Source organism: Manacus vitellinus, unplaced genomic scaffold (assembly GCF_001715985.3).
Source record: "Manacus vitellinus isolate BGI_N305 unplaced genomic scaffold, ASM171598v3 scaffold_56_pilon, whole genome shotgun sequence".
In the NCBI taxonomy this organism is placed as follows: domain Eukaryota; kingdom Metazoa; phylum Chordata; class Aves; order Passeriformes; family Pipridae; genus Manacus; species Manacus vitellinus.
The window spans coordinates 2384314-2409996 of NW_021940660.1; the positions used below are offsets into that span (position 1 = coordinate 2384314).

Below are 25683 nucleotides of genomic sequence, written 5' to 3' on the forward strand. Positions count from 1 at the left end.
GGTATCTTCATACTAATAATTCATTCTCTGGGGTGACAGCCACTTATATCAGTATTGCTTGGAATTTGTACCATAAATCTCAGTAATTTTTGCAGTGGTTTATTGTTGGTTTGTTTAATGTAGCTCAGAAATGGAAGAACTAAAGTTAGATGGATCAAACAACTTTAATAACGTCAATTTAGACCTCCAGCTGGCAGAGGGAGGGACTTCGGGGGAACCTAATAATCTGTCTGTAGGGGCCTTAAACACAGCTGAGGGATCTTAGTTCTATTTAGTCCTAACAAATGTCCTACATAAAAGTTCATATTATTCTGAAGTAATTCTTTTTACCAGTTTGAGTGCATGGAATTTATTTCATGGTCGACACAGTTTCATTTCATTTATGTTGGTCTTATCTAGAGAAATTAATGCCTTTTAATCACATAGGCATTTTTCTTATATCTTCTTCTAGCCTGTCATTCATTTCATAATTCTGTAAATATTTAAATAAAATATTGACAGGTCATGATTTCAGGTTCCTATTTTGAATACTTGTTGAAGCATAGTTGGTTAAAAAAAATCTAATCAATTTGCATTTTTAAGAGTATCCCTCTACCATCACAAATTGAACAACTCCTGCAAATAAGAGATGTCTTGAGGCATGGTGGTTCTTGACAGAGGCAGCAAACGGCTTTTGTAGTAACCATTTGGCTTCAGGGAACTTTGGAAACAAGCTCCCCTTATTGGGAGATCCAATTGCTGGCTTTCTGCAGGTAACTGAACCATTCTGTAAGATAGGGGTATGAGTTCTCAAGAAGTGCAATTTAGATCAGAAAAGGAGAAATTTTTGCACCTTGTGACCACAGCTCCTGGCTATGTTTATTTAGTTTCTTTGTGTTCAGATAGTGAACTGGGGACTTGACTTGAGAAATAGGGATTTTCAGAGCTGTGTGAGTGTCCTGTGCTTGCACTAACTGTTTTTTTTCAGAGGTGATCTAACACTGTAGCTGTGTGCTACCATATGTAAATTTGCAATTAGAATTGACAACACTGGGAGTGGAATGGGTCTGTTCAATGGTTCCTGGTAGAGGCTTAAAAGCAACTCTTCCTCCAAGTCCTCATTTCTTTGACTGCAGCCTTTTTTCTTAATTACCTCACTATTATGGACAGCTTCAGCAAAACTGACAGGAACAGCTGAGCTGCTGGCTGGTACTTTCTCCAAACGGATAGCATCTGTTTTCCAAAACACCTTGTGTGAGCCTCAACCTCTCCCACCTCCTCCTCCCACTTCTGCTAGACATTATCCTAATCCTTAGTATTTCTCCTATCCTATACTAATCCCATAAAGCCTGAGCAAATCTGCCTACCTCTGTCAGCATTTGCTGAGGAAGGTCCAGGGTACAGCTCTCAGTGAGCACCGTCTGCCCTGCCAGACTGCAGTCGACACAGTTTGAATCTCCCCGTTTAGTTGTCCCTAACGTAATAGAGCAAACATTCTGAAAATGTTTGCTCCTTTATGTTTTGTTGTGTATAATGCTTGTAATGCTCGCAGTATAGGACTGTCATTGAGTGAGTGAAATTTAAATGCCAGTTTCAAAACCAACATGAATAATACAAGAAGTAGTATATAGGACAGACTTTGAAAGATCATGAGCATGACTGAAGCAAGTGGGATTTTATTCTGGTGACATAGAGGTTTCAAAGAGGAATGTGAATCAGCAAAATATCCTGACTGTTGATTCTTCTTGTTTCTCTCACAGAAAATTAAATTCTTTACTTAACCTTTTCTTGAAAGCACTGATTAATTTGTGATTTTCTAATTGCTGTAGGTAAAAGCTACCTGTAGTACAGCTTGTCAAACATATTTAAAAGGCAAATATACTATAGACTGACACAAATCCTCCTGTGATAAATCAGCATTTTGGGATCCTCTTTCTGTTCCATTCCCTACCTCACACACCCTTTTACTGCTATCTGCATGCTATGAATGAATCCTAAAATGGTTAGATCCTACAGTCTATTATTCTATGTTAGCCTCTTAGTTATATTTTTTTAAATCTAGTTTTGCCTTTAATTTTCTCACTTGACCTTTTGAGTGATTCACCAACAAACCTTTGCCTGATTTACAGGAACACTTCTATCTAATGAGAACAACGACTAATCTCTCTAATTTACAGTTACCTCTGTTAACTAGATCCTCTCGGTTTCAGGCATGAAGATGGGATAGAAATTAGTTTAATTCTTTGGTTTGTCCAACTTTGATTATTCAATTATTTTGTCATTTAATCATTCTAAATAATTGGATTCTCATGAGTAATGAAAAGGTTTACAACAGTTCATGAACAGGGTGCCATCTCTTTCCATGTGTATGTGGGATGATTAATAAACAGTTTGAGATCTGTCATGCATTCTCAAACTGTAGACTAAATTAGTAGTATGCCTGGGTTAATTTCAGCACTTAATAAGTTTAGAGAGTCTCTGATGGCATCTGCTTCCAATCTGCTTAATTACAAGTAAAAGAGTTAGAATTGCCTAATCAGGGTTTTGAGTTTTTTCTTTTCAAACTGTGGTTCACAAGGCTCAAATCAATAACAAAGCCTTATGTAGGAATAGCTGAAGATCTCTGTTTTCCTTTGGACTCCTGCATCTTATGAAGGTCCTTCATTAGCAGTGTTTCATATTTCTTCCCTCACAGTTATGCCTACACATGGCAAACAGAACCTTGCCATGGCCCTCTGCAAATCAGAAATGACAAATTGCTCCACGTGTTTTGTAGGGCTAAGGAAGTGAATCTTATTTTTTTTTTCTTAAGGCTCACACATATAAGAAACATAAATGGCAGTACTAGTTTACAATTATCATAATTCAGAACTAGTACTGATTAGAGCTGAAATGGTACAGTATTGCCAGTGGTTGAGATCTTGATGTGCCATTGTGAAATAGAAAATCTATGCTTGTAAATCAAACTGTAAGTGGCCTCTTTTACTCTTCAGTGTCTGGATCTGTGGCAACTGTTTTGAAAACAGAAACCGATGCAAAGCAATGGAATCTAAAAACATCTGACTCAACTGGTAATGTCTTCCTGTTAGTTATCTTGAACAGACAATTCTTGTTGGAAGATTAATATATTGGCTGGGAAAATAATGTAATAATTGCAAATTTTTCTTTGCTCCTTTAAACAAGAATAAAAAATGCTAGGAAGTTGCAGCTTATCTTCATTGCTATATAAAAACTCTTTGCAAGACAAACTTGTGATACAGAAGTACAGAATAAATTGGCAACATTTTGAGCAGTTGTGTGAACACTAAAATGGGAAGGGGTTATGTGTTTTTCTCACCCATCAACACAATGAGGGATCAGAATTAGTGTTCGCAGTCCTGCATTAAAGGAAAAATGAGTAATGCTACAGTCAAGAAAGAGTTTATGCATCTACGACATCATATTAAAGTCTGACAGATTTTCTAGTGACTTCTATCAAATATGCTACTTTTCAACTAAGCTGCTGTGATATCTGAAGAGAATACAAACTGCTTCCACAAAACCTTAAAGCCCTGACTGGTTTCTCTCCTTTGCAGATGTCATTTTTCTTTTGAATGGAGAGGAATAAATTTTTCTTACCATTCTTTAGTATGGGAAGTAGAAATGTTGTCTTCAAAAAAAAAAAAGTTGTTACTTTAATTGATATCATATATTGCAGTTCAAAATTTCTGAGAGAAATATGCATTGCTATTAAAGGAGCAGATAGTGTGACCCAGATAATTTTTGGCTTGTCAGTCTAATATCATCAGTTTCAGGCCAAGTGTTGGATCAAGATTTAAAAATGCATTAAACGAAAGTGATATAGTGAGTACTAACACATGGGAAATAAGTTCCATTACTCTGATTTGATGTCACTTCTGGGAAAAGTAATAGAATAGATATGAAGGTATCAATGAAAATAGTAATCAAATTTACATAAAGCCAACTTGAGAACACAGAGGTTGTGAGAGGTAAGGAGTAAAGATGACAGTTTCCTGGCATGGGGTGATTGGATCACTAGCAGAATGTATGTTCATAACCAATATCTACTTCAATACTATCAAAAGCAGGGCCACATGTTTAGGAAGGATGAAATGCCTCATATTAAGGCAAGTCCTGACACCTCAAGATTCTGAGGAGAACTTGGGAGTCATGCTGAATCATCAGGGGAATATTAACTCTGATGGCAAACCTGTAACTAAAATGTTTAATGTTCTAAAGAATTTGAAACTTCCTCTGTGTTTGGGAATGAGTGCAACTGTTGTGGGGAATAGATTGTCCAATTTTGCTGACAATGTTTCAAGAGGCATGCTGAAATCTCACGAGACTGTTATGAGAAGAATAATAGAAGGATTTAATAGCAACTATATTCTGCAGAATGAGTCTAACTCATTAAATAGAGAGTTAATTGGTTTTTCAGGAACACACTGTTTTGTACAGACAGAAATTTGATAGTAAAAGGCAAAATTTAGCAAAATTATAACAAAATTCAGTGATTGAATGTTGAAAATACAAATTTCTGCACACGAGAAGAGAATTTTAAGAGGGATATTACAAAGTTGATGGAACAAGGTCTGAGTGTAGTCGCCATTGCTTCAGCTTTAAAAAGCTGATTCCATTGACCTTATAATCAATGTACAATAATTCCAGGGCAATGACAAAAGCAAAATGATGAAATCCTTGGCAAAACCTGAGAAATTTCTTAGCATGCTCAGGTAAGTGACTAATTAGATGATACAAAAATGACTCAATTAAGGGCAATGTGAAAAGATTTCTTATTGATGTTTTTCCAATTACCTTCTGACTTTTAACATCTCCTGGAGAAATTTTAAAAAATTCTAAAACTGTGGAATTTTCTATTTGTCCCGGGTAGGTGGTGATTTTGGCAGTTGCCTGTCAGTTTTATAATATCATCCACAGTCCTACTGTGCCAGCTGCAGAACATATTTACAGAACATGTTTGCTGTGACAGTTGCTGAATCCGCTTGCTTGCAACCTTCCTTTTGGAACTGTGTACATCTTAAGCAGTAAGCTTTTATAATCCAAAACCAGTGATTTTCAGTTAGGGACTGGATTTGCCTTTTTTTTTGGTGGTCTGAATCAAGAAATGTGATTATAAAGGCTGTGTCTTTTGACTGTCTTCTCATGAGCCTAGATGAGCTGTGAATGAGTTTGTGTAAGACAGGAAAATCAACCCTGCTCCACTGTGTATTTCCTGCTTCCCACCTGACAGATGAGGAGAATGGTACTTTCCTACTTCAAGAGAAGAGTGCCATTGTTGAACAGCCATTTAGAGGAGATTTGAATTTGGAACCTAAAACAATTTGGTACCTAAAACCATGGTTGATAATTTGGTAAATGTTGGGAAAAAATCATTTTAATCAGCCTTTTGATGTATAGATGTCCACATAAAAATAACAATTGCAACCAACCATAGCAAAAATGGAATTCTGTGCTACCAAAATTCAGGCCATCCCAGCCCAGGAGAGAATGGCTTGATTTTTGTTGAAAACCTTGAAATCATAAGCAAGTGCTCACCATGAACTACGAGCTGCCTATGTTTCAGAGAGTGTCTCTGTTCTATTTTATTTTTGTTGCAATAGGCTGCTGTGCCTTACTAGTGTCCAGAACTTTACCTTTTAACAAATTATTTTTTATGGCATGGACCCAGCAGCAGACTAATGTACTATAGTCATAATTAGCAAATGTGCTTTGCCCTTGAACAGTGTCCTATGCTAATCATTTTATGCCATTACCATCCTTTTTCAGGAGTAGCTGCACTTGCTAAAAGCAGCTCATCCCTGTTGATTTGCCAAGGGAAGGTCCTGTCATGTGATTTAGTCCCCCTCAGAAAATGTCTCTGTGTGACTTGGCTGACTTCTCAGTTCTTTGCATGCTGAAGACTGTCTGAATGTAGCAGGCTGACTAACTTCACAGAGGGCTGTAGTTCAGATGATCTTAGAGGTCTTTTCTGACCCTTAATGATTCTATGAGTCTATGATCTCACTTTAGTGCCCTCTCTAAATGAGCAACCAGATTGATGTCATACATTAGCAGATGACAGCACTTGGTTTGGTGATGAGGTCTGCACATATTAGTTAAATGTGCATCTATGAATGCAAAATCCATAAATTCAGATATCCTTGTGCATTTATCTCTGTAAACAACTGCTCCTTCATTCAGAGATCTGACCACTGATAGAACACAATCTGTGCAGTCCTGTACCACCAGTGAAGCATATTGTACTCCAGTCACACTGGGTGTTTTACAAACACTTGGGCAGGCAATGGGGCCAGTGGGGAGCTTGTGAACTAAGAAAATGAAAGTCTTGGCTTTGTATCTGTGATGCTTGGTATGTGCTACCTTTTCTGATTATGTTAGAGACCTCATCAATACCAGGCAAATTGTGCTGTTAGAAAACATGTATTTAATGTACTTTAAATAATATAACATGATTCAATTGTGCCAAAGCTCATGTAAAACTAGCTGGAATTACTTAGCCTCCTGCTCTCTTAACTTTAGCTGTTACTGGATAACTCCTTTTTTGACTCAGTTGTCTGTATTTATTCTGGACAATAGCCTGGATTATGGTATTTATAGTGTTTTTTTCTAACCATACCTTCCAGTATGGGAAAGATGCAGAGCATTTCACTACCTGAAAGGTTACAAATTTTAATGGGAAAGGTAGAGCATAGTAGGTCACGGTCCCAAATATGCAAAATATGAGAGTTTCTAATGAGTGCTCATTGATAGTGGGAGATTTCTCTGGGCTACAGTATTAACAGTGAGCAAGATAAGGGGAAGTTAACCCCAGAAAAGTATTTAAGACCAGAAAAAGAAAAAATTATGAAAGCATGCAGGAATCCCACTACTTGCTTTTGATTAATTTGGTTTCATTTTACTTTTGGTACTATTTCATGTCAGTGACTAACTTATAGGTGTATCTCTGGAAACATTCAAATAGATCGTGCTTGAACACATTATAATTGGAACATCAAGAATACATAAACCAGGGAAGAGATCACGGATCAGAGACTGATGATGAACACTAGGAAAAGAAGTTAACTGATACATAAGAAAGTAAGTTGCTGAAGAAGCAGTTTCGTGATCTATAGTTTGGCTTTTCGTCTGGCCTTTGGCAGGTATATAATAACACAACCTGAAAGCTCTTTGATCAGCAGTTCAGCTCCCACGCTGGGAATGAGGCAGGGCTTGCTCAGCTGATACCTCATTCTGACAAAGAAATTGAGTTATAGGATGGACATAGAGCAGGAGTCTGTGTGGCATCAGTGCAAACAGTAGTAGAGTAAACCTCTCCCAACCACTGTTTGTAGGAGAAGTAAGAGCCCAGAAAGGTTAACCTGCAGCACATCTAGTATTACTTGTTCAGCTGTGGTGAAGGAAGCACTTTCAAAAAAGGAAGCACAGAAACTGGCTTTCCTCCCGGGATGAACCTGCTGGGGCTTGTAGATTTCTGCTCTTTGTGGTGCGTGGGTACATTCTAGACTTGTTTTGTCAGACCCTCGCAGGCTCTGCACTGCCTGTGGAAGAGGGCTGTGTTGTGTTCTGACACGTAAATGCGGGATGACACAGTAGCTGTGTGGGAACAACACAGTGACACAACCATCAGACTTCATGAAACTTGTCAAGTACAAAAAGACACTGCTTGAGAGAGTTCTCCCTCTTCTGAAGTCCTGATGTGATAATGATTCTTTCTGAGGGTACACTAATTCCCTTAGCATGTTTCTATTCTGGATTAAGCTAATGTTGGCAAGGAAGTGTCCATAGGTGCTTGTATGCCGTGACTGAGAGCCATGTGGATGCTAGCACACACTTCATAGTGATTGATTGTGACCCTTCCAGCCTGCAGCATAGAGAAATTAATACTAACAACTCAGTGTGGCTAGAACTTAATTATACAGAACAGAAATTCATGAAACCTCAGTTTACAGAACCTGATCCTCATGTCTGTTCATCAGTTCATATCCAGCCTAAGCCCCCTAAAACTGATGTGAAACCTTCAAGTTTCTGCCAACAGGGCACAGAATCAGGCCTGTTTGTGAGCACCTCTGAGGACTGTCAAGCAGCATGAGGTTCCAAAGAGCTTTCATCTCCTGAGTTACAGCCCAAAGTTTGCTCCTGGGAGTAAGGGGGAAGTAGCTTTAATTATTCATGAGATCAAATGTATTAAAGAAGGTTCTGGCTGTGCAATGTAATTTCTTTATAGCATGCACTGGGATATGGCAAGCTTGGGCTGAAGGAGGGGCCAGCCAAAGAGTTTAGCACCTCATATGCTTTGAGAGAGTCAGGCAAAAGAACATTACTCTTGTAATGCTCAAAATTGACTGGAAAGCTGGAAGTAATTTTCAGTGACATGCTTAAGGTAGGTTTTGACTCATATATAGACTCCTGGGGGTAGTTCTCTAAAATAATGTTTCTTGTGTATGTCTTTCTAAAGACACAAATACAATCTTTACCCTCCTAGCACTGACTTTGTAAGGAACATTATCATTGTCTTTTATTTTGAGAGATGTTGTAGAGTTATGCTAGAATTAATAAACAACCTGGATTTATCCTCTACCTGGCAGCCCTTGAAAAACTCCATGTAGATGGGAATTAATCACTTCTTACTGCAGTTCAATTCTTACCTCAAGATGGTAATCCCTGTGTACTCTGTGAACCTCTTGGAAAGAAAGTGTTTATTTTGAAACAAAAATTCTTGAACTTGAACTAAAAATCCCACTTAGGGAATGGACCATGTCCATCTTTATGCTCAGTTTTGCATGGATCACAATGCAGCCATGGACCAAAACAGCAGCCATGCATAATTAGTTTAAGCCTCCCTAAATTTTAATTCTTAAATGCAGTAATATGTTGATAGAGTTTAGTTTCTGTTTTACTGTGTGAAACAATGTCTTGAAATACAAGGATTAATTAGAAAATATTCTCATCTCATTGTAAGAAATTTCTTCCAAGAAATTTGCTGACTCTTTTTGAACTTAACTGAGCAATCCCAGGGCATGGTAATCTCTACCATGCAGGGGCTGAGGAGGCAAAGAGCACCTAGATATTAAATATTTGTAGTTCAAAACATATAATTAAAAACTGTCAGCAGATTCAAGTTCAAACTTGTTTCCTCAAGACAGAAAATGTGGGAAATGGCATCTAAGGATTAAATCTATAGAGGAGTATATTTGCCCCCTGCCCAAATAAAAGACAAACTGCATTAATGTGCTTCAGTACATTGAATTACTCTGCAACACCATTGGGAGTATCTGCCAAGAAGTTTTTTGAGAACATAAATCTTTGATTTCTAGCAGCAACATGTGGACAAATGACAGTCAAGACAGACATCATCCTGGGTATTTTGTAGTCAACTGGAACTCTGCACCAGCTGCATTACGGAAAAAGGAAATAAGATTACTCTGGTGTTTCCCAATTCTTTTAGCTTTCATTTTCGGCTAGTCAACCATTACCAAAACAAACAGGGCCAAATTAATTCTTTGGATATATTTCAAGTCAGTACAGTTATAACTCCTCTGACTCCGAAGCTTTTTAGTATAATGACTCTCACAGGAGAATCCCCTTTTGAGAGTTTTTCTCTAATGGATGCACTGTTTAGCGTGGCTTTTCATTATTCATCGTGAGTCACACTGCTGCCTGCTCAAAAGATGCATTTGCAAAGAAGTGGTTTTGCCTTTTCTCAGTTTTCAGCGAAACATGAAAAAAAATCTCATGAAACAATTAAGAATCCTGCTTAGGCCCATCAGTATGCTGTGGGTTGATGAGGAGACAGGTCAGCTAGGGTAAAAGGCATTTCAGTGACAATTTTTTTTTTTTCCATTACTGCATTTAAAGGTCTCTTGATACCCAAAAGACTCAAAGGGTTCCTTTTGCTATCTGAGTGCTGTCTCTTTACCTCATACTCTCTGCTGTGTGTAAAAAGTCATTGTAGGCCTGGTGTCTTTGTAGGCTTTGACCTAGGTTACTGTCAAGGTCATTAGCAAAAAAAAAAATGCTTGTTCTCCTTTCCCCTAACTCTTAATGTAGGGACTGATTTTTATCTACCTCTTAACCTGATACAAAAAGCAGTAGAAGTCGTTTGCATAAATGCTTGTGTGATCCCACAACCTTAGGAAGAGTATAACCCATGTTCAGATTTTTTTCTCCAACTATTTCATATTCCTTGTGATGGTTTTTTCCTGGAGAATTAAATTTTTTTTTTCTGTACTTGGTAATCCCCACGGTAGATTTTCCCCAATACTCCAACTGTACCATCGCATTATAATGATTTCAACAGGACTGACTCACATCTCTTGCAACCTAGAGCAAGCTGCAAATACTTGACATTCCAGTCTATGCAGCAGACAAATACCTACCTTCAAGTACTTGCTTTAGGGAGGCCATCACAGTGAAACTAACTGATGGACAAGTCTAGGCTTGGAGACAAATGCTTGTTAGTTTTCCTACTTTCTTCTCTTTCATATAACATCTGCTGTATTTTCCAGCTTACTGTTTACTCAGTTAGCACTGCCAACATTAGCTGTTTCCAAACTAGTGGAAACTTTCTTCTGAATGAAGCAAGTTGTGATGCCGTCTATTTGAAAATGGAAAACGTCTGTAATCTTTACATGCAAAGAAATGAGATCTTATCATAAATATAGAAATAAATCACTGTTTGTGTCCAAACCTCAATTACATCTTTGAAATAGCCATGAGCTGGAAAAACATTTGGGAATGTGAAGGAAGATTAGTGCTCTAAACATGTCATCATGAAATGCAAAAATTTATTATTTTATTTGGCTTTTGAGCTCTTTATTCCCACAGGATGGCCTTTTGAAAAAGGAAATGTGGCAATCAGGAAAAGAAGGCATTTAAGTAAGAAGCACAACTGTAGCCTGAATTGTTGGCTTGGTCTTATCACATTCTAGATAGAGGAGTTGAAGATGAATGGATTCACACCCAAATTCCATTCCAGTCATCAGGAGAAACTTTATAACTGGGCTCAGGGGCCACGTGTCCACCTCCACGTGCAGCTGTTAAAGTGCAAGGATCTCCAAGCCGGTGTCCTGACATACTTTTAGTAGGTTGATCCTGTTCTATAAATGGGAGTGGTCAGGTATTATGGGTGCAACCACAGTGACAGAGATGTCTGTAACCTACCTAAGATAGGTCTTGTGTAATTTTTGTGACAGGGATGCAGGATCCTACAAATTTGAACCTTTTTTTCTCTAGTCAGCATTTTCAGGCCTCCCAAAAGAGCACGATTGTTGTGTTTATTCTTTTTCTGCAATCTGCAGTCAGAGTTGAGTACTATTTTGTTCAGGGTAGAAAATGTTGATCTTCTGAGTTGTTTCTCAGATTTACCTAGTCTATGGGAAAACTTTATACTTAAGGAAGTTTTGCACATTTAGAACTGCCTCAATTAGAATACAGAACTGCAGAAATTAAGCTACAAGTAAATGGACATATAAATATATTCCAACTTTCTGTAACAAGCTTTAGACAGACCAGATTTCACAGTTCAATATTAAGATATTGTGATCTCCCTATCTTAAAATGAGATTAGGAAATGGAAATCCATTATTTACTGAATGGTCATTCTGTTTATATATATATATTACAGAGGAAGCATGCTTTTCTGTAGCTTTCATGTAGCAGCTGACAGAAAAGAACAAGTAAAGAAAATAGCAAAAAGTACTGGTTTCTATAACTTCACTTGCATATTTATATAGACTATTACTAAAATGGTTGCTTTGTAGGAATAGAGTGTGACAAGTCATCCATCACTTGATATCTGGACCTGAGCAGACTATTGGGAAGTTAAAGAAATGCAGTAGCTTCTATGTGTTTGTTTTCATAAGAAAACACTGGCAGGCCTGTCAGGTGCTTGCTGTGTCAATGATCTCTCCAAAATCTTTCTTATATTTGTTGATTGCCTGAAAATTGCTGGCATGCTCATTTCAGGGATTTTATTATAGACAGAAAGTAAGTACAGCATTATAAAGTAAACCTGGAAAATATTCACCTCTTCTCTCATGATTTAATTTGTCCAGAGGTCTATGTTGACTATTTCAATCAATGCACAGCTTTTCCAAAGTAGAAAATTACATACGAATTTGAGAATTAAACTATCAGCATAGCACCATTGAGTTTAGTTAATGTATACCCCAAGGAATTCATAATCAAATATTTTTGAGGCTGTTTGCACTGCTTGACACACGTGAAATGTTAGACTAATATTATTACCGTCTATTAAGCATGAGTCCTTCCTATGCTGGGAATATTCCTTATCAAATCTGGGTAATCTTTCTGTTGAACTGTGCCTCAATCAACAGATGGAGTGGGAGTCTCCCTAGGTAATGACTAATAGGCAAGTGCTGCTCATTAGCGGTTTCCCTTTCACACTTATCACTTGCCATCCAGTCCCTGGGAAACTCAACTCTTGTAACCTCCTTAGTCATCAGTATGGACAAAGGTACTTCAAGGGGTGCAGGAATTAAAAGGAGTAAGAGGACTGTGTTGGCTTTAGCACAAGCAAAGGAAAACTTTCCAAAATGATAATAAGTGAAAGTTTAGTGCTAAATGTAGGAAACCATAGGTAGAAAAAAACCCCTATAACCACATATACATAGTGTTTGCTAAGAATCACATTGTCCTTTGCCATGTATGGAAACATATAGTACTGGAGAATCTGACAGTGTATTTCCATAGCAGATTGTGAATTCCCCCTGGAATTCCAAAACTTGAAGTTTCTTTAAACAAATAGAAGCATCTCTCTTAAGGCATGAGCGTGTTCCATGAGTATGAGTTTACTCTGATTCAAATGCTTCCATAAACTTACTCTGTTTTGTTACAGAAAATACCACCTGGAAACAGCTGGGTAGGTATTGAGCTATGATGACCACCACTGAGTCCTGCTGTGTAGCACTGCTGGAAACTGTGTGCCCTGATAGACTGCAGTGGAACAGGCTGTTTTTGCTGTCACTCTGAGTCAGTCCAGACTTCCCTCAACACCCAGCCTTCCTACCCTCCCCTGAACCCTTTTACCTTCAGACTTTCATGACATGACCTATTACGCCTTTTCTTTGCTGCTTCCAAGTACTTAAATTAGTGAAATCATACGGGCTCCTGTTGCTCTGTGTGCAGATAAACTTTGCTATCAGTTGCATAGCTGGTTGTGACTGATTTACACAAGTCCCAGCCTGAAGGTGATACGGACAGTGCCAGGCAATCACAGCACTGCTGTTTGCTCCCTGCCTTTTGCTCTATATAGCCACGTTCTGTACAATGACCATTTTTCGGACTGAAGCTCCAGAATTTAATTTCAGCCTTCTCTGTTCCTGAGGTTGGATTTATTTTCATTTTTAAAATAAGTGATATTTTTAAAACCAAAATCAGTAAAAATCTTCACATCAACCTGCATACCTCTCACAGGAAGTTAGCAGAGCAGTTCTTTGTTGAGTTTGATATCCTGAGATTAAAGTAATCACATACTAATATTGTTTAGAAGTTTGTGGTAGAATGTCATTCTACCAATTCCATGTGCAAGTTTTACTGTAAAAGTAAGGTAGAAATTAAATTCCCTGTCCACTCAGTGGGGATAGGTGGCTCCAGAGGCACTTTGGCCATTCCTAAAGTAGATTAATTGCTTCTTGAAAGTGTCTGACTCCCTTTGCTGACTACAGCACCTCTTTCTGCCATGTTAGTTAACAAAACAATGTTCTTGATTCTTTGCATATGAAAACCCCCAAACAATGCACGTTAGAACAAGTCTAGTATGTGGGCAAATGAAACTCTGCACACTTTGAAAATATATTAAATAAACATTTTAATGTGAACAGAAGTATTCATGTTGCATTTTCAGGTTAATGTAAATTCTTTATTCCCTCTAATATGGGCATTCAGGAGTGTTAAGCCTATTGGACTATTTGACTACTGACAAGGCTAGGAAAACTGAAATGCCATCCCAGAAGGGAACCAAGTTGGATCTATGTCTGTTATCCCTTTGCCAATGCTGGACAGTCCAATCCTGATACTTCTGACAAAGGCCTATCAGACTCACAGTAGGCAGATAAGGAATAAACTGCTCTTCCCTCTTCCCTCATGGGCCTTATCTGATCTGTAGCAATTAAAGATTGGCTTGAATTTGGAAACATTAAATAATTCTACAAAGCTCATCTTCTAATTGAACTTGAAAATTCTGGAAATAGCTACTCTATCCTTCTCTTAATACTGAATTATAGATTTCAACAGCCTCCTAGTTCAACAGTTTGACTGCAGTGAATGTAAAATATTTTAATTTTTCTACCTTTCACTTTCATAAAATGCCTCCTTGCTTTTGAACAGAGATGCACACAGATTAGATGTTAATGTTTCTGACATTGTCTGCTTATTTCTGCAGTGTTTCTAAAATAAGTAATTTTAGTATTGTTTCTTTTTCAAGGAGTAAAGTATTTTATTTACCCTTCCCCAAATCTGTTCTAATTCTCAAAAACCCTTTACCTAGATGCATAGGTGAGAGTGCATACAATATTCTAGAAAATTTGTGATAATGATTTCTATAAGCACGTTAATATTCTTTAACATTCTGTTTCAGCCTTTACATATCCTCTTTGCATTTTTGGCAAGAGCTGTGTACACAGCTGCATCTTCACTTGCCTAAGAAAATACTGATGTCCATTTATTGACCAAATATTGTCACATAAACATACCTGTGGGTAATTCAGCAAAGTGTCCTAGAATTCATCCCACATTAACCAGCTTTGATTTTCCTTTCTCATCTTTGTGTCCATTCACCTAGTGTGCCTGGATCCCTTTGTGTAAGCCTCAATTTTTATTGTGACATGCATGGTATGTTGATTGATAGTGGAACTGAGATTCTACATTCCTAGGTAATCTGCATGAGAACACTTTAATTTGTAGCTTAGCATATTAAAGGAAAAACCCCCATATTTTATGTTATGGGTATTTAAATGAAATAATGAACACCAACAGCTATAGTAAAAGCATGGGAGAAACTTGGTAATTTCTAAATCAGTTCCTGATTTACCTGCTTATTTCCCTAAAACAGACAAATGTCTCTACCAAAGCAGATGTAAAACAATGAATATTGAAGGCTATAATTTACAACAAGCAGGCAAAAATTATTGTGGTTAATTTTCTTCTTTGAGACTTTAACTTGAAATTAATATTCTGAGTCTCACTGTTAAAGCACATTGTGCCAGAAAGGTAAACAGTCAGGTGAAATGTCTTCTTCATGCAACAGAAAAGCTCTGTCTGTGCAGGCAAATTCCACTGACAGGTTGGGGGCTAAGGAGGGGAGGGGTAAAATGCAACAGAGAAAATGGAGACTGAAATAAAAGGAAAATCTGAGGATATAATTTAGAAAAGCAAGAGAGAAAAGATTGTTACTTTTTTCAGTAACTTAAGGAGAAGATTAAGGTACTGGAGTGTTTGAAGGTGAAATAACCAATTTTAAGAGTGAGAAAAGATGAGCAGGAACTGTAATTTATGAAGGTTAGAGACTGAGAAGTTAGGTCAGACATAAGCTTCATGAGAATGCAACTTCTGATAATGGAGTAATCACATAAGACAGTAGGAAATTCAGTGTGGGGGATGTTCAAGGCAATCCATTGTTGGATATAGTTCTGAGGTCCAAAGAATATGCACCAAGCAAGGCGGAAGTAATCTTTGTTTATATTTGTTACTTGGTGATGGCTCTCCTCACAGTGCTTTTTGATGCCTTTCCTGATCATACAGAATGTTTAAACTAAAACTGGCTAATTAGATTCTCATATTAAAATGAATTATTCTAGTTTTGACAGTGAAAAGTCTGGTTTAAATTAAGGCCAAACTGTGCAATCTGTATCTGTGTAAACTGTGATTATTGCTATGCATTGCTTCTTTGCTGATGACCAAATCAGCACAGTGACTACTGTATTTCTCCTGTATTTAAAATCACTCTCTAATACTGTTTAATATCACAGAAGCAGGTTTCGAAAAATTAGATTAAATTTAACTACATTTCAACAACCCTTTCTTCTTTCTTCCCCACCTGTCTTTCTATCCTCTCTCCCCATTTCCCACCTGTCTTTCTATCCTCTCTCCCCATTTCCCCCTTGTCTTTCAAGAACAGCTATAGCCAGAGTCACACAAATATTTTGAGATTTGTGTAGTTCTAACTTTGAAATAGATTCTCATCCACTATGAGCTGGCACAAATGCATTGAAGGTATAGTGCATTTGTAAAAATAGTTCTCTGTCATGTCCTCTCACACCTGAAAGCACAGAAATTCATAATCCAGACCCATACAATAACTGTAGATGTATAAACTAGGAATTTTTTTTAGTAGGAAAAGCAGAATAAAGAGCAGAATCAAAATGTTATGTAAAGACAGATTTTGATAGACACATTTCTTGAAAGCAGTATGCAGCCTAAATAGATTTTAATAAATTGTGACCTTACCTTTTTTGTTGGTGGCGTTCAGAAACCAAAGTGTGAGACTGCATTTTGATGTCACATTTATCACTCCCAGTTTGCAATTGACAACAAAGTAGAGGACTGGGAGCAGTACAGGCTGAGACGATAAATCCTTTGATGCTGTGTTATTGTGCTTTCTTCTTGCACATATCCATCCAGGCGAAATCTGACCTTCTTTTGTGGGGTTAAGAAAAGCAGATGGAGACTGCTATTTCAGAAATGTCCACGGTGGGCTAAGGAATACTTGCTAAAGACTTCTCCTCCGATAAGTCAGTTGTCATCTAAGGGACCTACTTGTGGTCCTACTTTGTCAGTTATAATCTAGTAAATATTTAACTTGCTAACTGAGAGACCTGGGACTGTGTGATTTACAAGTGGGTGTAACCTTCACTTTGGCATTTATTGTGGCCCCTTGTTCTGGACACAGCCTAACTAAAGTAGCAGGTGAGGTAAAGATTGTGATTTACTGTAATTTTGGGACAGATGAAAATGCTAGACAGCTGCTAAAGGTTGTTTTTAACAAAAATGATAAACTATCATATCATGAACTGTTTCAAAGTAAATAAGGAACATCACAGCAAATGCATTCTAAAATGGAACTTCTGTGATCAGGAATGCTAAAATTTTTTAGAGGTACAATGAGAATACTACAGTGGATATGTAATCAATTCATGCTTTGTTTCATGTGAAATTGTTTTGAAAGCAATAATTTCATGGCACCTGTTCGATTTTTCCTGTGTCAAGTTTCATGACACCTTGATTTATCCATCTAGTAGCATGTGAAGAATGAGAGGAAACATATTTGTTTTTGACAGGGTGCCATACTTGCCCCTGGGCCATATCTCAGACTGCAGCATGCACTTCCATAACAGAGAATATCTACATCAAACCTGAAAGGTTTGGCCAGAGGAATATGCATTCTCAAATATTCAAGCAGTATATTAGACAAATTGAAAAATCTGGAAAAGCTACTTCCCTAAGCAGATATGTCAGGAACAAAGAGTTAAGGAAATGGGGAAATTGGTAACAGGACAGAAATGTGAAGGGCCATTGCCCCTTGCGCTGAAGGTTTCAGGGGTTGGGGAACCTGATATGTAAATCTTTGAACTGTAACAGAAAGATATGGTCTTTTTAATTATTTCCATTTTGGCAACGTGGTATCTCTATGAGATGTGGAAATATTCAAAGGCCAGCTGGGATATTGTTTTGTGTTTTGTAATAGAAGTAAAAGTAGGTTGGCACAGGCTTTGGGTGGCACAGGAACACTAGCTGTGTGGCAATCTGTGTCCAAGTCTACAAGGCTTGTGCTGGCTGCTCCAAGCTTTGTTCTGCCAGCAGTGTGCCCCATTTCCCAGAGGTAACTCCTGCTGTGCAAGGTTACCAGCTGTAAATAAGGTCTGCTCCTTGCTGACGCGGAGGAGCTGCTGACTTATGAGCCTCATCAGTTACAGAGTTTTGGCCTCCTACCAGCAGAGCTGAGAGTGAACTCTGTCACGGTACCACCTCCTAGCTTTCCTTCTTGACTTCTTCCCATCTTTTGCGCACGTAAATACAAAAGAATTGAAAATATAGTTTTGTAGGTGTCCTTTCTTTACTCGGCCAGGTAGAACGCCTAAAAATCTTTTGCTTCTTATGCATATGTTGCCCTAGTTATTTGCCTTCGGAAAAAAATAAGAAAAATACCTTAAATACTAGTAAGGAAATAATTTCAAATGAGATTAAAAGAGTAGTCTTTAACTGTGACTTGAATATCAACTCCTTTATTCAAGATTTGCATCTTTAGATCGCATAGGAACCCAAATGTCATAATTTTGAAAATATTTCATTTTTAAAGGATTCTTTGCGTTTAAACTCCCCTGGGACGCCCGCAGCCCGTGTCCCTGGCGCGGCCCAGCCCTCGGTAAGACCCCTCTGCCGCCCGCGGTGTCCGGCCGAGCTCCGGCGCGGTGCCGGCCCCCTCTGGCGGGCGGTGCCGGTACTGCCGCGGCACCGCCGGCTGGGCGAGGGGAGGGCAGGCGAGGGCGGCCAGCCTTGGTTCCGTGTCGGGGACGGTAACTCTTTAGTACCTCAGGACACAGTTGTTCTCACAGCAGTGCAAGAGTCCCAATTCATTTAATAGTTTGTGCTTTTCTTACGTGGGCAGAAATAGTATGGCTTATTTTTGAATATTTCTCTTTCGAATTGTTTTTTATTTATGATCTCTAAAAACATACCCATGGAATTATTTTTTGCTACAAGCCTACAAGCTTTTTTAAAAGGGGGCAAGAAGTGAAATTACAGAACTATAACTATATAATTTGTACGCATCTCATATATATATATGTTTAATAAAGACTTACCGTGTGCTGCATTCAAGTGTTACTGACAGTGGTCTAATTCTGGTCCACTGTGAATGGTTTGGTCAAATTTGGGTAAACCGATGGCTGAATGATGGCATTAAAACCAGGACGAAAATGTAACGAACTTACACAAATATTCAGAAAAGACTGGACAAAACAGGGAGGTACCTGCCAGACTGTGACTGGTAAGAAAACATTCCTTCATAACATGAGGATTTTTTTTGTTTATTCATGAAAGCATTGTCTGAATATGTGATGCAAGAGGCAAGAATATGCAGTTAGTGATTTTGTTTTGGACAATCAAAACTATGCAGAGTTCTACATTAAAGGACCACAAACCACATTGGCAATACTTTATATGGAGACTTGTGTCTTCATATAGTAGTGTCTGTAACTTGAAATCAGCTTAATATTATTTGTTGTACTACAGGAACTTTGTCTGAAGAGATAATTTTTGTTCCCAGAACTACCACATGGCATTATATATGTCATGATACTTTCTTTACTTTGATTACTTTCTTTTGACTCTTACTGCTATTGTACTTTAACCCAAAGCAGCTTTAAAGTAAAAGAATGCCTTTTACTCCTCTGTTAAGATACTATCTTTGTTATTGTTGCTCAGTTTAACCAGAAGAGAAAAGCAGTAGCAAGGTGGGTTGGCAACTGAACAACCAGGGGTAGCTGATGGATTTATGCTTCATTATTTTTTGTTCAACTGGTCAGGTCTACGAGGCAATAGCAAAGTCTCAGCTTTTCTGCAGAGTTCTCATGAAGTGCTACCTATATCAGCCAAGAGCTGTACATACTTAGGTTTTCTTAAAATTGGGGTAAAAATATTGAGATGTTGAAATGCAAACTTACAACTTGAAACCTCTACAGACTTGCCACTATTACCCATGAACATTAAGAACTGATCCATTGCAATGGATAGAAAACTGTGTTTCATTTGGCAGGAGACCACCTTTTGCATTAGTATTCTTGAAATTTCTTAATTAAGAAATTCTTAAATTTGTTGCAAACATTTCCAAACAATTATATACAATTCCTATTGTAATTTAATCTCTCACAGAGTACTAAAAATAGATTCTTTTGGAGTTTTGTTACAATATTTAATTTCTGTCTGAATAAAAAGAATTTTATTTCTATTGAGGCATTGTCAAAATACCTTTGGTTAATTTTGCGTGATTAGATACAGAAAAGCTGAGAATGTCAAAGGTCTTAAGCCAGTAAAAAATCCTAATCTTTTTTTCTGTCACTTCAGTGTCACTGGAGAAAGATTCAAGACACTGGAGGAGACACTTTTCACTGCTTAGCTCTGTGACTTATACTGCATAGCTGCTCTCATTAAATTAAAATGTAAAAGCAATTTTTTCTCTTGAAGGGAGGAAAATTACCTTAAATTGCCTCATCCTATTATCTTTAATGTAAAAAAATTGCCTGCCTATCTCTTTGTCTTTTACATAGCATCACCTCACTTTAGAAGATGCATCCTGATTCCATTTTTCAAGGGTGCATCTCTGGGCATAGCACAGGACGTATTTTTTTCCTCGATATATTCTGCTGTTAGGGTCTCATACAGAAGACCTTACAGTGTGTCAGATTAGTACTTTAGTTCAGATCAGGAATGTGCTTCTGAATCTGCTTGTCTCTGCTAAATGCGCTTTGATTCATGTGATGGAGCAGTCTTGGGGTGCATTATTGGATCTCTTTTAGATGACACTGAAAGGACAAGTGTTGCAAGAGCACAGCACGTTCAAGGCTCACTGACTGCACTCAGTCCCTAGTCAGACCTGATTAGTTGTTTTTTTGACATAAGCCCCCAGGAAATACGCATGATGAGGATGTCAGGTCACCAGTACCAACTGTTTCATTCCACAGCTCTGTTTCTCATGAAGTCCAGTCCTTGCAGATGTGTACATGGCCTCTGATTTTTATCATGATTTGGTATTGTAGTTTTATACTATAGTTGGAGCTCCAACATTTATTAATCTATCTGAGGTTGATGTGTCTCTAGCACCTAAGAGAAGGAAATTATCCTCCTTAACATTTTGGGCAGTTATGCTATGGAATTAGGATGGTAAAAGTATCCTTCAATTACAAATTCAGTCCAAACAAATGGTTTGAATGGAGCATGCAAAATACTTGATTTGCTTTTCAGATATGAAATACTAGTACTTTTTTTTCTCACTGGAACTCTTAAGCAGGAAATAAGCTTCAAAGAGGTATTACTGTAACAGTGTGGTATTAACTCCCCTTAGCAGTTGAATGAAACCTTGGAGAATTTGGGATAAAACTGGGCTGTCCTAATGAAACAGCATTTTAAAAATTGTATTATGTACCAAGCTAATAGTAGCTTCAAAATTTTGCTTCATTAACTTTAAAACATTAAAAGCTCAAAACCACTGTGAAGGATGTATTACCCAAAAATATTAACGAAATGCGCTGACCTCCAGATATTTGTTCCCGTGTACAAACAAGAGGGCTCTGTAATTGAGACCCATTAAGTATTGTGGCTATATTGGCTGAGTTAGTAGCCTCAGGTGCTGGCTGGCATTCAGTATTGCCAATGTTTTTCTCTGTTAGCTGTAAAAATGGGAGGAGGGGGAGCTGGGGGGAAGAGGGGAAGGAGACTTTAACAGCAATCCAGTTTACTAGTGGGAAAGTCCTTAAGATGCAAATGAAAACCTCCTCTCTACCCTCTTTCAATATATACAGCGAGTGTGTTCTGCCGGTCCTCGCTTTCCCCCTGTTGGAAGAAATTTATTATTTGAGACTGAACTGTGTAGATTTCTGTGCTTCTCAGTGGTTGTGCTACAATACAGAGATCATAGATCTCATTCCCATGTAAGGACACCTCTTTCTTTCTGCAGCAGAAACTCATTAATTTTAATATACACCAGTGAAGCAGTTGAGTGGGCTTTGAGGTCTCCTTCATAGCAGCATGTTGTGTTGCTTCTGCACCACTGAGTTCATTATTCTTTTATTAATAAAACAAGAAGGAATACAGTTTGTATAGTCCTAATGCTGTCTTGCTTGGATATTACAGGGCATCAGCACTCTTCAGAAACATAGAGAGCCTGCTTAGGAAATTGAAATGAAGCATTCTTTGTTTTGTTTAATCCATGAGTGAGGAACATGGGCACATATTTCTACATGATTTGCTTCCTCTCTATTTTCTTCTTACTCTAGTTATGCAGGTCAAGGCTAGGAAACTGGCTGCATAAGAAATAAATGCCAGCAATGCTATATAGTGCCAATATAGGACTTGTCTGCATTTCCTCTACCAACAACTGTATGTAAGATATTTCCTCAAGCCTCCAATATTTAACTGTGCTGACATGAGTATTTTTAGAGGTACACATTTTTCTGATTTACCCCAATACTTGTTCATTCCAATTTATGGGCTTCAAAGTCTCCTTTGTATGCAGTAATTCCCATACCTTGAAAAATGTGCATCCCAAGCTCCAGCAGAAGCTTATCCAACCTGCCTTTCCTGGTCAATTGTTCAGGAAAAAGAATAAAGGAAAGCCCATTGGAATGTCTCCCAGTAACCCCATGCTGTTGCCTCCCTATGGTGATCGATTAGTGTCCTGTCAAGAACTGCATGCCTTGATGGATGTGCGCTGTGAGAGAGGGGATCTACTGTGTTTTCTTGTTTGCAGTTTGTGTATAACAGAAATGTTCTTTGCAGTGCCTTTCTGTTCTGCACTGGGAACTGGGGTGTGGCTGGACAGCAGAGAGGCAACCTTACTCTCCCGTCCTTGTTACCTACATAACAGGTTAGATGAATCCTTTGGCGGGAAGACAAAGCAGCTGAGCATGTTTTGCTAGGCAGACTTTTGTCTGGCATGCACAGAGACTAGAGGGCTCCTGTGAAGATCAGAGCGGACAAAAAGCCAAGCACTGGAAATGCTCAAAGAAAAAAGCCTTTTCTGAGGACCCAGAGTGATGTGCTGCAATCTAAAGATGAAGCAAAGTTTATTGTGTGTATTGTTCCCCCCCATGCCTGCATTAGTGTCAATGTTTTCATGGTCCCGTCAGGGTTTTATCTGCCCTAAGAAACCCAACTTTTAGCCAGATCAACGTTTCTGAACCTTTGCACAGTACTGTGGTTGCCAGACATATGGGAAGGAGGTAAAGGTTGTGATCTCTTGGAAGAAGTGTGGCCTTGCATCAGTGTAAGCTGATTGGAAAGATTCTGTCACCTTTTACCATTGCCCTGTCAGGCAGAAGAGAACATTTGCCTTGAAGTAAGTAAGTAAACTGTTTATATTTAAGTTAATCACTGGAAGAGTTGGTAACACCCTTTTATTGTAGGAGGCAAGATGTTTTCCATGACCTCATGTCTGCATTCCCTAAGTTAGGAAGGCATAGTCAGGACTCTGGTGGCTGGCATGGTAAAGGCAATCAGCTTGCTATCAAGAAATCTCTGCTGGATGATTGAGAAGATTTACAATCAGAGTAGTAGGTTGGAGTATAAAAAGACACATAAGTCAACATCCTCCCTCCATCATGAGTGCTCAGTTAGGCAAAGGCAGATGGATGCTTGGCCCAGAGTCTGGGTAAATATTTTGGGAATGATAGCTTGAGAGAGACACTTGTTCTTACCCTTGCTTGAACAAGGGTAAATTCATACTGTGAAACATCATCACAAAAAGCATTGAAGATTCCTATCCAAAGAGAAACACAGGCCTGGAGGTAGCTGAGATTTAGAAAATGTCAGGTTTTATGAAAAGAGCCAGATGATGGCAGCATAGAATGCAACAGAAAACTGGGAAAATTCCTGGGTTAAGTAGCAAGAAACCTGCCCTTGAAAACTGAGTCAGGGATCAAGCTTTTCATCTGATCTTCCACTTCAGCAGTGGCTTTTGAAATATAGGTTTTTGGTTCTGAGAAGAAGAAAGGAAAACAGTGATTTTGTTCTGTGAACATGTGTTGATCTTTCAAAAGCTACACAATAAATCGGCTCAGAAATCTTTTCTATGTGGCATCAGAGATAAACAATTCTGCTTCACCCTTTCAGAACCTGAAGTCTTGTATTTTGTCGTCAGCTGTATAAATTCTTCTAGCAAGTCCTACCCTCTACTTTCCTAATTTCTTGTCATCAAGACCTAATCCGTAACTACAGCAGTCTCAAAAGCAGAATTCAGAATATGTCTCTAGATACAATGGGAAATACAAGCCATGTGCATGCTAGTTTTTCAAGAGAAAAGCTTAAAAACATGTCTGGATAAAAGATGATTTACTTGGGCATCTAAGAAGCTAATGTCCCTTTTCGTTGTGTGATAGAAAAGTGCTGTCTCTGTGGCAAAATATCAGCCTGCATCTTCCTGTAACATTGTTTTACTGGTGTTGGCAAAGGATAAGTTGATCACTGTGCAGGAACTGTTTTCTCTGGATCTACTGGTTGGTACTGGTCGTGAAAGAAGAGAGCTGGGTTTTTAACTCTTCAGAATTGCTTCTGCAGAGGTAGCCATGCAGTCCTGGGGAAGCAAGCATGTGCTTTCAGGACACGTACTGTTAGGAGATAGGAAGAGAAGACAAGGAGGAGACACAAAGTCACCTGACATTCACAGCTGCTGTGAATATGCCTCACATCTATGCTGAGACTGCACCTCCGTTTGCTGGTAGCTCTCAAGTTTGGGAGAAGTTCCACAAGCCAAGCTGCTCCAATGGTTTTATTTTTATGTTTATTGAAAATGTTCCTTTCACAAGTTCATAGAAATAGTTTCCTGGATGAGCAGATGATAAATGGCTGTAATGCACTTGAACATCGACTGCTTTTCTGCCAACAGAGATGACTGAATTAATGCTTGTTACATCTGCTGACTCCTCAGTCTCCTTGGGGTTTAATTAGACATTTCAAGGACATGGGTACTAAACAATCCTGAACACGTACAGAAACAAAAAGTGCTGCAAAGAGGAGTGAAGACTCTACCAGTTTCTGAGTACCTGGGTGGAATAGGAGTGCAATACATTTTAAGTCCAACTGTTTTCTGGAATGGCAAACTCTCATTGCTGCTGTGACAGGCTCAGGCTCTACAAATCTCAGTTACAGTACATTTTACCCTAGTTTGTAAGCAGAACTGACTCTTTTGCCTGCACTTCCTGCAACCTGAAAAGGAGGTAGTCTCCAGTGTAAAGCAGGGATTGTCAAGCCATGTTTCACTGGACTGCTTTGAAAAGAACTAAGAACAATAATGTTTATTCTTGTATTTGTGTAAGCATCATGCTTGAGACTGCACTCATTGTGAGTTTCTACCCCAGCACTTGCAAAAGACAAGATTCTGGCTTATTCTGGTTCTGTTAGTTGTGATAGTAAATAAGAGCATTGGAACTAGAGAAAAACCAAAAGTGGATATTTCCTTGTGAAACCTATCCAGGACAACTCAGTGTTATGGCAAAAGAGTGGGCTTCAGAAGAAAGTTGACTTTCCTTTCTGTTCCTGAGAGATCTTACAAATAATAGGGGTCTGATGGGTTGCTCTAGCAACCCAGCAGCTGCATTTTCAGGATTTTTTGAAAATCCTTGTCTCAAAAATCTCTTTAAATAAAACTACATTTCCAGTTTCATTTTAAGTGCAGTGAATAATTTTGTAGTAAGTTCTTCTGGGAGCTCTATAAATATACAACATAAATTATGTTGTATATCTACTTAATATTCATTTGATTTGTTGAACAGCATCTAGAATTGCCTTCTTACAGCAGATAAACCTCACTAAAGGAATTTTGCATAGTTTTATTTGAAAATTATGACTGTTTTCTTTGCTGACCTTGATGCATATTGCAATCTCTCATGTTTTCTTTCTCCTACTGTCCTTTTTTTTCCCAAGATGGATAGAAAGAAAATTATATTTTAATTGAAA

General features: G+C 38.3%; 1 protein-coding gene across 1 annotated transcript in view; it reads right to left on the reverse strand.

Annotated features, from left to right (window-relative positions):
- Positions 1 to 16778, reverse strand: part of PALMD (palmdelphin) — a 49659-nt gene extending 32881 nt beyond the window's left edge. Inside the window, exon 1 of the mRNA XM_008922239.3 lies at positions 16465 to 16778. Within this exon, the coding sequence (XP_008920487.2) occupies positions 16465 to 16508 (44 nt within the window). The 5' untranslated portion in view covers positions 16509 to 16778. The remainder of the gene's footprint in view (positions 1 to 16464) is intronic.
- Positions 16779 to 25683: the final 8905 nt, after the last annotated feature.